Here is a 13,659-nt window from a genome sequence, read left to right on the forward strand (position 1 = left end):
TTTTATTTCGAGCTCTACGCGTATTTCTACAAGTGCTGGTGTGATTTCTTGCTGATACCGTAAACCATCTTCGATTCACAACCCCATGTTACTGGAAAACAAAGCTAACGAATTTAAGCAAGTGAATACTTATACAAGCAGATCATTTGTAATAACTGACTACAGTAAGTATTTCTTTATTAAGCAGTTAAAAAAAAGAAACCAAAGATAGTATGATGAGCGATTAAAGTAAACATTCCACAACCAGTACAGTAGCATTTTTCTTTAAAACGATAATGAAATTATACCATGATCCTCCATAAACGCCAGCGATCATCTCACAGCTCACGACTTTTGCGTCGGCCAGCTCACTTTCCCTCCATTGCGCGTGTTCACCGCGAAACCACGGATTCCGATCAACGCCCGCTTTGCGCCGGGCTATGGGGATTCGTCTCCAAATCCGATTCGTCATCGCTGTAATGCCGCCGCTTGCCGCGGCCACCTTGCGATCGGGCTGCACTCACACCGCTCCCCTGGGCGGTTTTTTTATGCAACGGTTTAGCCGCGCTGTCGACCGTCTCTCGCGCCATGGGACGGTGTGGTTTCGCTGGTTTAACCGCTTTCCGGGGGCTGGCACGGTGATGACCCATCTTCGATTCATCCGACATGGAATCCCGTCGCAGCTGCCCCGGACCTCGGGAGTAATCCGTCCGACGATCGGCCATCATCAGACGAGCGGCCAAGCGGCTCAGCACGGCTTCTTTCTGCTGGGAACGGACCTTCTGACCGTGATTGTGTTCGTCGTCATCATCGTCGTCCTCACTGGGCGCTTCCGACGTATCTTCGGCCGGCGGGCGGCTCCGCATCCACTTCCACGTCGCTAGACTCGTCATCGTCCGTCTGCTTTGAGGACTCGCTGTTGTTATTATCTTTGGCGGATTTCTCTTCGTCGGAATCCGATAAGATGGACGAGTCAGCGAAGGTGCTAGGGTTGGGTGAGGCGCGACGCCTTGCAGCTGCAGTCTCAGCCTTCTTACGACCTTCGAATTCGGTGCGCCATTTCTTCTTCATGCGTTCAAGGTATTCTGATCCCCGAACAATCGATATCGACGGATCACTAAACAGCAAAACACCATTCATGCAAATGGTGCGAAAACCGTTACATTACTTAAACATAATAAGTTATTTGACCATAATTTTAACCCTGTTGAATACACAAATCAGTGATTTTGATACAAGTAAAGCAAGCGTACAATGCGGCACACACATACGTACTTGGTAATATCGGTACAAATGTCAGCAATGATGTTGGCGTGCATAGAAATCTGCAGTGCATTTCCATAGTACTTTTCGCAGTTGCTGGCGATCTGTTCGAAGTCGAATATCAGGGCTGCTTTATGTCTGCAAGATCGACTGAGTTCAATATAATTATGTAATTTACCAAGCAAGAGAAACTATTTTTAAATTAGCAATTACCTATAAAACTGCTGCGACAAGCGTTGCCGGATAGTATTCAAATCTGCAGGATACGCTATCGCCATCATGTAATCCGGATAGCGCTCCAGGTCAATCGGGGCGATGAACGATTCCGGTCCTGCAGCACGGACACGGTGTGCAGTTGTTCCAGAATGCTGTTCATTTCCGTGGCAGGATCGCAGTTATTCCAGTCAGCCGGTGTTGGTTGGTAGGCCATGCTACGCAGTTCGGCGGCGGTCACAATGGTACCGTCTTCTAGTGATCTGTCTTCTTCTGCAGAAAGAACGAAAGATAGGTATCCATAACGAAGATTCCTTGAATTTACCGTAATCTACTGCACCCCACAAAACGTTATGTACACGGTAGAATTCTTTAAAGCGTTGTGCATTAATTTAATGCCCCCTCCTACATTTCTTTCACTGCGTGACAGATGCAGTATCCCATCGCGCACGGACCCACCTGACGTAATTAAATAGAGCTCCCATGGACTAATCGGTTCAGCATCTTCTGATCCGTCCCACCTGAAGACCGGTAAGTCAATCCTAACGACTGATACACAAAGCGCAATCCGCCATTTCTAGCCGTACCTGACTTTAAGCATGTGGTACATGCCGGGTGCCTCGGGCATCACGGAGTCAATGGTGCCTTTGTACCAACGAAGTTCGCCTTTGTCCCAAAACAGACTTCTCACGCGGTCTCCTTCTTGCCACATTTCAGTCTGACACCGCAGCACATGGTGCTCCGGCACAAGAAAATCTTCGATATCAGGCATTTCGTGAAAGCTATTAAAATACTAACATTCAAAACAGAAACAATTTGTCTGCGACTGTGCGCTAAACTGACAAGAACGCAGACAGTAGTCATAGTACCGTAAACTGGCGTAAAATATCCGATTTTGTACCTGATCTTGAACGTCCTCCCATTCGGTGGAGTGAGTCTGCGTTTCACTTTAATCTCGGCTAGGTGGTGGATCGTGGGAGCGCCCTGTGCCGGCAGCTTGACAATGACGTTGACAAACTTTAGAGCAACAATTTCCAGCTTTTCCACTTCCTAAAAAATGGACAGCACTCATAAAATATTAAAAAACTTTTTCCCACCACTTTCCTTTTGGGCGGAGTAAAAGATACAATAAAAGCAACCCAGGATTATTAATAAAAAAAGTCAGCAACAGAATAAGTATTAAAACAGAGAACTTGAAATGTTAAAAATTACGCCAAACAGAGCTAAGCCTAACACATGTAACGCCCCAGTCCAGTCAGTATAACTACTGTACACGTAAGCAACGGTAAGTTCATGACACAGTGCATCAATCAATAAGTAAATTTAGGCGTGTTGATTTCACACTACCACTAAGGATTTTAAGGGAATTACGTAAGTAATCATACACAATGGTAAGGTTTAAAATCAGAACGAACAATCTGCAAAAACAGGACCACTCTGTTGCACAGGAACAAAATTGCTGTACCATAAAATTCCAGTGCGGTTTAGGCATTCCTTTGAATAATTTGGATGAAACGCCGTCGTCCGCTAACTGATTAACATACTTCTCATGTGCCTCCTGATAATAGTACACCACATCCCCGATCTGCGGAAAGTACGGGAACGGTTTGGGTACGGTCTCCGTCAGCCACTTGGGAAAGGAATTATCCACCGGCAGCTGCATTGACGTCTTCATGGGCTTTCGCACCGCTTCGGATCCAGACTTGCTTCGATTAGGCTGCGACGCTATCACGCTCTTTTTCGATGGGTGTTTCTTCTTCCTCTGCATCGCCGTGTTCTCGTGTAAAGACATTCCTTGGTCCACCGTGCGCGTACCATAATATCTCCGTAGCAGCTGCACGACGTTGCAGTTTAACGCAGAGATCTTAACCCGTCCATTTCTTTCGAAATCCTGAACGAACGAATCGGGAACTCCCAGTTCCTGGAGAAGGATCCAGATATCCCGATAAACCCGGTTACTCGGATCCGTGGATGTTGACATTTTTACGTTTCACAGTAGATTCCGTTGTGGAAAGAGATTAGTATTCACTATTCAGTTTACACAGTACTGCATGTGCTATGAAAACTGCACAACGACAGTTTACAATTATTAAACAAGAAAGAGCCTGAAATCTTGGAATGTGTAAATAGCGGATCGGAATACAAACGAAATGCCCAGAACGGCCAGAAGTGCCAGAATCTGATGATAACGATCTGGTGATTTTTCAGTTTTCTTGATCGGCTTGTCAGCTGTCAGCGGGTACAGTACAAGCCTATACTCGTATAGAATCTACAGTACCTACAGTACGTACTGCACGTACAGAGCGGTTTACCGGCTATAGCTAGCGAATAGCGATGTGGCCTGTCAGCTCACCCGTATTCTGACCATGAGTCAGATACACGGTGGACACTGGATTCTAATAATTAGGACTGTCAAATATCAGCAGCCCGCGTGTATCAGCGGCACGACTGCTGCGCACGTATCGGTTACTCATTTTTCCGCTATGACTAAGAGAAAAAAAGTGAAACGTGTTCCCATCACTGATAACGGATACACTCGTAGAAATAAACACCAAATCTGACAGCACCGTGAATTCTGCAATAAATCTGCCTTCAATGCCATTCCCTACCATGGATAACGCAACACAACAAGCGCAAACTTGTTAAGAAAAATAATCCCACATAGCTTAATGACATGTAATTAATTTTTTTCATGTGTAATAAATTTGCTAATTAGGTGCTAAAAAAACCCAGGTGCGAAATTACTAATTCGGGGCAGATTCGCTAATTAATTAGCTGCTAATTGTGCTAATTAGGCGTGAATGACTCTAGTTAGTTCATCAAATTTTCGCTCAGTTACTAATTATAAGGTTAATTAATTAAACCTTATTATCTTAAAACTTAATGACGAACTACAGTAAGTACAGCGTAATTACATGCAGTTTAATGCAGCCTGGATCACTACGAACGTTTATTAGCAGCGCAAGATAATTTTAAAGAGTTGACAAGCGGTCATGAATGTGAGCGCGAATTATAAAACCAAGCTCAACAGCTCGGTTTTCTAATTCAGCAACTGATTCTCCATCTGACCAATGCGCGCGGCGTTATCAGTGAATCTGTCTGACTCACAAATCAGTGCGTGAGTTGTTGCGCACTCGAGAGTTTTGACCTAGATACAATTCGCATCAGAGTCCCAATACGTAGCATATTTGACAGCAACTAATGATTAACTTTAATACTCGTATTAAAGACGACAAGTAAATAAGTTATAAGTAAATTATAAAAAAGGAATAATTCATCATCAAATAAATAACTAAATCATTTATTACAGTAATCATAACTTCATAAGCGTAGACTGCGTAGTATAGTACTGTACTCGCATAATGTATAAGTGCTGCTGTTACGATGGCGCACGCACCCATGACCTTTACAACCACAATGTAATTATTATTATATTATATAATTATATAGTATCTATTTCTGTACTATATAGTATATACATAATGGCATTATGGCATAGGTGAGTGACACAGTAAAGTTCACTGAAGTAAGCAAGTGGATGATTTGGCTACGCAAACGATGAGTCTTTCTTACTGTAGCCGCGCGATGACATTGCACCACTTTCAGATCCGGGCGCTGCCTGCCCCCGATCGGACAGCGCACACGTTACGTAGAATGTGCTGCAGCGTGTATGACGATTTCCGTATACCAGACTCTGTGGTGCAAACTTATCGCGCGGCTACAGTATACTTTCATTGAATCTACAAAACAGACAATCTTCTTGTTGCATATGAGAAAAAGCAGATCAAACCAAGTTCTTATAAAGCCAAACGGCACAATCAGCCGAACGGCCTGAAAAACAGGCCCAAGGCTCACTTATAACATCCGACGACAATATCTCTATCATTACGAAAGAACAGACAACAACCTGCAGACAATTTAATGAATGAATGAACAATTCAAACATTCCAGAAAACCCTCATCCCTGCAGCAATTTTCTCCATAAATACCCTTAAAACTGATTATATTAACAAATGCCATCAAAATTACACTGGCACATATCAGCACAGCTCTCACGACATGTAAATTTGCGGCCGTTTCACTTTGCGTCCACTAAGCGTCTCCGTCCACACCACGGGCGCCAAAAAGCTCCCGATCTGCACCGGGTTTCTGAGATTCTCCTCCAGATCAGATTCCGCATAGCTTAAATGCATAGTGGACGCTGAGCGCTTTCCCAGTCGCTGCAACACCGGCTTCTCCACCGTCTTCCGCTTACCGCCGCCGCAAATCGACTGCTTCCAACCTACGCCGCATTCCTTCGCCGAATGACTGCACAACGGTTTATCCACGCTGCCGCCGCTCTTCGGTCGCGCCGATTCGGTCGCACACCTGCGGCTGACGCGGTGATGGGCAGTCTCCGATACATCCGACGCGGTTTCAATTCGCAGGTGTCGCAGACACGACTGAAAAGCATTGTCGCTAAAACGCCGCGGGACGGCTTTCCTCCGCTGGGGACGGACTTTCCGGCCGCGATTGCATTCGCCGTCATCTTCATCATCCTCACCGGGCGCTTCCGACATCTCCTCGCTCGGCGGCTCCGTGTCCATTTCATCTTCGCTGGACTCGTCATCGCCCGGCTGCAGTGAGAAATCTTTGTCGTTATCATCATCAGCGGATTTCTCTTCGTCGGAATCCGATAGGATGGACGAATCCATCAAGGAGTTAACGCTGGCTACGCCGCGACAGTCTGCAGTCTTATGGGCTGCGAACGCGGTGCGCCATTTCATCCTTATGCGTTCAATGTACGCAGATCCCAGAACGAGCAGCGCCGATTGATTACTAAACACAATTCACGCAAATGGTACTCGAGCAACTAGTACTTCTCGTAAGACAAGCGCTACGTTTAAATTCTCTTAAAATTAACTAACCTGGTTAAACAACAGTAAAGAAACCTGATGACCTCTTGACGACGATGACGTTTTAATCGTTTATTTTTTAACGATTTTCTACAATACTGCACACGCCTACTTGACAATATCGGTACAAACATCCACAATAATGTTGGCCTGCATGGTAACTGGTGCGTTCCCATTGTACTTCTCGCAGTTGATGGCAATCTGCCGAAAGTCAAAAATAAGGGCGGCTTTATGTCTGCAAAGATTTCTGAAGTTAACGATAATTTACCGCGCCAACGAAACCATAACAAGAATTACCGATAGAACTGCAGCGACAAGCGTTGCCTGATCGTCTTGAGATCTACAGGATACGCGATCTTCTTCACGTAATCCGGATAATGCACCAGGTTAACCGGGGCGGCAAACGGTTGCGCTTCCGGCAGCGATGACACGGTGTGCAGCAGTCCCAGAATGCGCCTCGTTTCCCGAGCGGGATCGCGATTGTTCCAGTCGGTCGGTGTTGGTTGGTAGGCCATGCTGCGCAGTTCAGCGGCGGTAACAACGCAACCGTCCGCTACTGATTCGTCTTCTTCTGCGGAAAGCAAAACTGAACGAAAGGCAACCTTAATCTATGTACATTAATAGACTTTTAGCACTAAATTCTGTTTTTGCTATCCAGGCTCATTCCACAAAATTTAACTTTTACACTTGTCAAACGCAAGACAAATTAATTTATTGCAATATTCAATCGTGCACAGACCCACCTGGCGTAATTAAATGAAGATACCATGGACTAATCGGTTCGATAGATTTCGATACATCGCACCTGGAAAGCCAATAAATCATTTCCGATCATTGGCACTCAAAGCGCAATCCGGCATTTGCGGTCGTATGTACCTGACGTTGAGCATGTGGTACATGCCGGGCGCATCGGGCGTCACAGAGTCAATGGTGCCCTTGAATCCATAGAGTTTGTTATTCCCCAAAATAAGACACCTCACGCGGGCTCCTTCTTGCCACACTGTATTCTGGCTCCGCAGCACACGGTGCTCCAGCACCAGAAAATCTTCCATTCCGTCAAAACTTCCGCAAAAACTGTGCAATAAATAAAAACGCAGAATATCGCTTTTCCGTATAAAGAAAGCACAGTCCGACAACTGCAGCCGTACGTACACGTTGAGCATGTGGTACATGCCGAGGCGAAAAAACTAGTAAAAGCGTGTGCGATTCTGTACCTGATCGTGAACGTACTTCCATTCGGTGGCGTGCCTTTGCGTTTCATCTCAATTTCAGCTAAATGGTGGATCATGGGAACGCCGCCCTGTGTCGAGAGCCCCACACTGACGTTGACGAACTTTAAAGCAACAATTTCCAGCTCTTCCACTTCCTGTAAAATCAAAACATAATATAGAAGCGTCCGTTAGTTCTCAAAGAAACTGTTGACACTTTTCTTTGCGTTTCGCACGCATTACGGTTTTACAGTAAAAGCAATCCTGCCATTCATAAATAAACAGCAACAGGGTGAAAAAGTGAAATGCTAAAACATTTTCGCCCAAGTGCCAAAGTGAAAATTACCGGCTCCGGTCAATACAAAAAGTAAAAGGTGCAGTAATACTTGCAGCAAATCATTAAAAATAATTATATAAGCAAGTCTATTTGATATTAAAGAACTTAAGCGAGATTCTAGTTACATTTACGAGTTGCAAATAATTACACAGTAAGGTTAAAATCATACCGAATAATATCATGTAAAAAAGACCAACCAGTACGCAGGAAAATATAGCATTAATGTACCGATACCTTTAAATTCCAGCTCGCATTCGGCATTCCCTTAAATAATTTAGACGAAATGCCGAGGCCGATCAACCGTCTCACATACTTCTTGTGTCCCTCCTGATAATAGTACACCACATCACCAATCTGCGGAAAGTACGGGAACGGTTTCGGTACGGTCTCCGTCAGCCACTTGGGAAAGGATTTATCCACCGGCGGTTGCAACGGTGTCTTCCCGCGCTTCTGCACCACCGGGACTTCCGACTTGCTCCGATTCGGCTGTGAGAAGATCACAGCCTTTCTCACAGACTTTTCCTTCTGCTGCATCCCCGTGATTTCGGGTGAAGACATTGCCTGGTCCACGATGAATCGCAATGCACGGTCGGATGGCAACTGGACGTCGGGGTCGACGGTTTGCGTTACCGCATTGGACACCGCCCGCGTGGGCGGTTCCTTGCGCTCCTCGCCGTACTTTTCCGTGCTATCAGCGTTCACCGGGACGGACCGGTTCACGGACACCGCAACGCTACCGTCATGTCCAGCGTTGGCCTGATCAACAATGGCTAGCTGATCAGCTGCGCTGTGAGTAGGTAGTGTCCGCAGCAACCGCTTGGCCACCAGCATCCACAGAGCGCGTGCCGTACAATCGGCGTAACATCTGTGCGATGTTGCCGTTTAACGCAGAGATCTTATTCCGCCCGTCTCTTTCAAAATTCTGAACGAACAAATCGGGAGCTCCCAGTTCCTGGAGAAGGATCCAGATGTCCCGATAAATCCCGTTACTCGGATCCGTGGACATTCTTAATTTTAGCGGTAGATTCAATTACCAGTACAAGTAAACGATTATAATTAAGTAGTTTATAGTTAAGTACAGTAGTAAAACTGCACAACAAAAGTGTATATTTAAACAAAAAAGAGCCTGAAACGGTGAAACCTCGGTAAGTAATGCAAAAATGGCAGGAAACTAGCAGATCGGAATAAAAACGAGATGCCCAGGCCCCAGATATCGATCTGGTTGATTCGATCAGGCGTAAGAATTGTAGATTCTACAGGTGGATAGAAACAGAATCTACCTGCACTGGTCCTGCAGGCTGCAGCACGTACACGTTTTTACTATACAGTACGTACTGTACATGCAGTGTACCATAGCTGGCGATGTTGAAATTTGGAAGCACAAGGGTTTAGTCTTTAGCGAAGACACTTTCCGCCATGATGGCATTATATGAGCGAATCCGGAGCTCCCAGTTCCTGGAGAAGGATCCAGATGTCCCGGTAAATCCCGCTACTCGGATCCGATGAGTTTATATAAGTTTATGCTAGCTAGATAATTTCAGTCGTCAAAAAAATTTACTATCTTTTGCGTTTTGTTTGTCAAGTACAAGCACTGAGATGTGTCTGCACTTTCTACAGCAAATTGTTGAAACTGTAATAATAGTTTTACCGCAATACTGACATGTTTGTAAAACACTGAAACTTATATTCATAATTTTTATTTCGAGCTCTACGCGTTTTACCCTTGACAATAAATATGGATACCGTAAACCAAGTTGGTCATATTTATTGACTTTGTTCATATTTATATTCATATCTATAATACTGGAGTCGAGCGGTCGAACGTGAAAGGTAAGAATCAACGATCTGCTGTTAGAGGGTGGCGCTGAAATTTGCAAAGCGCACCCATGACCTTTGCAGTTACTGAACAACACAAATGAGCGAGTGGATTTGGCTTCGTAGGCGATGGGTTTCATAACTTTTGTTGAATCTACAAAACTGACATAGTCTTCCTTTCCTCATTTGAGAAAAAGGAGATCAAACAAGTTTTTACACTCACAGTCAGTAAAATGGCGTGAAAAACAGACCCAACGAATGTTAGCAACTGAGCAACTCGACTTGTAAAAAGCGACTACAGTATCTACTGTTAAGAAACACAAAAAAAACAACACGAACGCACTACAATGCACGTTTTAGACGTTATAATTACATACTTTGTACAACATTCATCTCGGCAGCAATTTTTCCATAAATGCCATCAAATTATACATAGCATCACAGCGCTCACGACTTGTACACTTCCGGCCGCTTCACTTTGCGTCCACTAAGCGTTTCCGTCCACACCATGGACCCCACACGGCGTCCGCTCTGTTCCGGGCTACTGTGATCCGTCTCCAGATCCGATTCCGCATAGCTGAAATGCAGAGTGGACGTTGAGCGCTTTCGCAGCCGCTGCATCGTCGGCTCCTCCACTGTCTTCCGCTTGCCGTCTCTGCGTATACCACCTGCGTTCTCCCGCGTTGTACGATTGCACAAGGGTTTAGCCGCATCGCCGCTCTTTCGACGCGCGGATTTATCCGCTTTCCGGCGGCTGTCACTAGGGTGCTCAATCTCCGACTCATCCGATGTGGAATCCCGTCGCCTTCCCGGACGCGGCTGAAAAGCGCTGCCGTTCCAACGCTCCGGCACGGCTGTCTTCCGCTGGGGACGGGCTTTCCGACCGTGATTGTATCCGCCGTTATCGTCCTCACTGGATGCTTCCGACATCTCTCCGGTCGGCGGCTCTGTGTCCGTTTCCTCGTCGCTAGACTCGCCATCGCCCGGCTGCAGTGAGAAATCGCTGTCCTTATCGTCATCAGCGGATTTTTCTTCGTCCGAATCCGATACGGATGAATCAGCAAACGTGTTAACGTTCGTTTTGGCGCGACAGCCTGCTGGCTCCGATTTCTTACGGGCTTCGAATTCGGTACGCCATTCCATTCTTATGCGTTCGATGTACGCAGATCCCAGAAGGAGTAACGACGACGGATTACTAAACACAATTCACGCAAATAGCGAGAACTCATCAGAAAAGAGTCACGTCGAAATCAAAATTTTAAAAAAGTAGATAACCCGATTAAAAAACCATTAATTTTGTTAAGACAAGGCCCACACCTACTTGACAATATCAGTACAGATGGCAACAATGATGTTGGCGTGCATGGAAATCGGCGCATTGAGATAGAATTTTTCGCAGTTACTGGCGATCTGTTTGATGTCGAATAACAGGGCGGCTTTATGTCTACAAAAAAAGACTGACCCGTGTTAATCTAAGACATAATTTAACAAGCAAGAGAAACCAACAGCTGCTATTACCGATAGAACTGCTGCGACAAGCGCTGCTTAATCGTCTTTAGATCAACAGGATACGCGATCTTCTTCACGTAATCCGGATAACGCTCCAGGCCAACCGGGGCGGCGAACTGTTCCGCTTCCTTCAGCGATAACACGCTGTGCAGCAATCTCAGAATGCGCCGCCTTTCGGTAGCGGGATCTTGGTTGTTCCAGTCAGCCGGTGTTGGCTTGTAAGCCTGCATGCTGTGCAGTTCAGCGGCGGTAGCGACATCACCGTCCTCTACTGATTCGTCCTCCTCTGCCGGAACATAATTGTAATCAGAACATTTCACAGTAATTTCTGTTTACCGGGACTATACCGGTGGCACGAGCATAAAATTCTCTGTGTTTTATAAATGCTGGGCATTACACGATACACGAGACAAACTGAACTCCTCTGCTACACTTTTCTAGAAGCATGACAAATGCCATATCCATTCGTACACACGGATCTACCTGGCGTAATTAAACGGAGATTCCATGGACTAATTTTTTCGACATATACCGATACATCGCACCTGGAAAATTGATGAATCAAATATGTCACAAAATTAAATCATGTCATAAATCAAATCATTTCGAACGATCGGACCACTGAAAGCAAAAAGCCCAATCCGTCATTTCTAGCCGTACCTGACTTTAAGCATGTGGTACATGCCGGGAGCATCGGGCATCACCGAATCAATGGTGCCCTTGAACCAGCACAGCTCGCATGTGTCCAAAAGCAGATTTTTCACACGGGCTCCTTCGTGCCACCTTTTATTTTGATTCCGCAGCACACGGTGTTCGAGCACGAGAAAATCTTCGATATGCGGCACTGAGTGAAAACTGTGCAATACAAGCACAGATAATTAGAGCTTTAACTTTCCATAATAATTCAAGAGGAAAGCATTCGTCTGATATATAAGTGCAGCGAAAATGCAATACTGTTATTGCTGTACTCAGTACGTGGGATTTTATACTCACCTGATCTTGAAGGTTTTTCCATTCGGCGCAGTACCTTTGCGTTTCATCTCAATTTCGGCTATGTGGTGGATCGTGGGAACGCTCTGTGCCGGCAGCTTCACACTAATGTTGACGAATTTTAGGGCAACAATCTGCAACACTTCCACTTCCTAAAAAAAGACGACTTGCAAAAAAAATTCTGAAAACTCTCGTTTGGGGCATAATAAAGATCTGAATGAAAGCAATCCAAACATTATCTAGTAATAAAAACAACATCATCAGCAAACAACAATTACTACCCAACGCATATACATCCGTTTTTCACGAAAAAAAGCGCCACAGTGCATCAGAAAAATAAAAGTCCATAAACAAATTTAAGAGAGCCATTTTACTGACATCAGCGATTCATAGGTAATTATTCTTAGAATAACAATAAGAATAAGATTTACTGTACTTGTACGGTTATCCGTTATACAGTACCTTAAGATTCCAGTGCGCTTTAGGCATTCCCTTAAATGATTTGGATGAAACGCCCTGTTTTATCAACCGTCTCACATACTTCTGGTGTCCTTTCTGATAATAGTACACCACATCCCCAATCTGCGGAAAATATGGAAACGGTTTGGGTACGGTCTCCGTCAGCCACTTGGGAAAGGATGCCTGCACGGGCAGCTGCAACGGCGTCTTCCCGCGCTTTTGCACAGCTTTGATGTCCGGTTTGCTCCGACCAGACGTTGGCGATATCGCCCTCGTTTCCACTGGATTTCCTTTCTGCAGCATCACCTCATACGTGTCCTCGGGTAAAGACATTGCCTGGTCCACGACGAAGCGCACTTCGCGCTCAGATGTCGACGGGGCGTCAGCGTCGACGGTTTGCGTTACCGCATCGGATACCGCTCGCGTGGGCTGTTCCTTGCCCTCCGCGTCGTCCTTCTCCTTGCGATTACCGCTGACCGAAACAGAGTGGTTGACTTCCACCGTAACGCTACCGTCCTGTGACTCCTGTCCAGCGTTGGTTCCTGCCATTGCCTGTCCAACAATAGGTGGCTGATTAGGTGCGCTAAGCGTTGGTAGTGCTTGTGCAACAAGTCCGCCGCCATCCGCAATCTCCGGATCTTCCGTAACGATCGCCTGGACACCAGCATCCACCGTGCGCATGCCGTACACTCGGCGCAACGTCTGCACGACATTGCAGTTTAACGCAGAGACCTTATTTCGTCCATCTCTTTCAAAATCCTGCACGAACGGATCGGGGACTCCCAGTTCCTGGAGAAGGATCCAGATGTCCCGATAAACCCGGTTATTCGGATCCGTTGACGTGCACATTCTAAATTTTAGCTATAAATTCAATTACAAAAACATAATTCGGCTTACGTACACGGTAGTAAAAATTTCGCAATGACAGTTTACAGTTAAACAAAGAAGAGTATGAAATTTCGCAGTGGGCAAAATAGCAAATCGGAATAAA

General features: G+C 45.6%; 3 protein-coding genes across 3 annotated transcripts; all 3 read right to left on the minus strand.

Annotated features, from left to right (window-relative positions):
- Positions 1-48: 48 nt before the first annotated feature.
- LOC129583387 (bromodomain and WD repeat-containing protein 3-like) lies at positions 49-3,617 on the minus strand. The gene is made up of 7 exons (XM_055475166.1): positions 2,921-3,617; positions 2,357-2,505; positions 2,043-2,237; positions 1,915-1,976; positions 1,456-1,728; positions 1,255-1,380; positions 49-1,096 (listed from the first exon to the last, which is right to left on the minus strand). Exons 1-5 carry the CDS (start codon positions 3,434-3,436, stop codon positions 1,520-1,522), a joined length of 1,131 nt encoding a protein of 376 aa, XP_055331141.1. The 5' UTR covers positions 3,437-3,617; the 3' UTR covers positions 49-1,096; positions 1,255-1,380; positions 1,456-1,519.
- A 1,737-nt stretch (positions 3,618-5,354) lies between these two features.
- LOC129583404 (bromodomain and WD repeat-containing protein 3-like) lies at positions 5,355-8,503 on the minus strand. Its single transcript, XM_055475187.1, has 7 exons — positions 8,130-8,503; positions 7,565-7,716; positions 7,227-7,424; positions 7,094-7,155; positions 6,648-6,921; positions 6,463-6,585; positions 5,355-6,273 (listed from the first exon to the last, which is right to left on the minus strand). The coding sequence occupies exons 1-7, from the start codon at positions 8,451-8,453 to the stop codon at positions 5,508-5,510; spliced, it is 1,899 nt and encodes a 632-aa protein (XP_055331162.1). The 5' UTR covers positions 8,454-8,503; the 3' UTR covers positions 5,355-5,507.
- A 1,339-nt stretch (positions 8,504-9,842) lies between these two features.
- On the minus strand, positions 9,843-13,659 carry LOC129583363 (bromodomain and WD repeat-containing protein 3-like). Its single transcript, XM_055475139.1, has 7 exons — positions 12,672-13,659; positions 12,213-12,361; positions 11,880-12,074; positions 11,703-11,764; positions 11,229-11,505; positions 11,032-11,154; positions 9,843-10,905 (listed from the first exon to the last, which is right to left on the minus strand). The coding sequence occupies exons 1-7, from the start codon at positions 13,515-13,517 to the stop codon at positions 10,158-10,160; spliced, it is 2,400 nt and encodes a 799-aa protein (XP_055331114.1). The 5' UTR covers positions 13,518-13,659; the 3' UTR covers positions 9,843-10,157.

This window comes from Paramacrobiotus metropolitanus, unplaced genomic scaffold, assembly GCF_019649055.1.
Source record: "Paramacrobiotus metropolitanus isolate TYO unplaced genomic scaffold, Prichtersi_v1.0 Parri_scaffold0000010, whole genome shotgun sequence".
Classification (NCBI taxonomy): domain Eukaryota; kingdom Metazoa; phylum Tardigrada; class Eutardigrada; order Parachela; family Macrobiotidae; genus Paramacrobiotus; species Paramacrobiotus metropolitanus.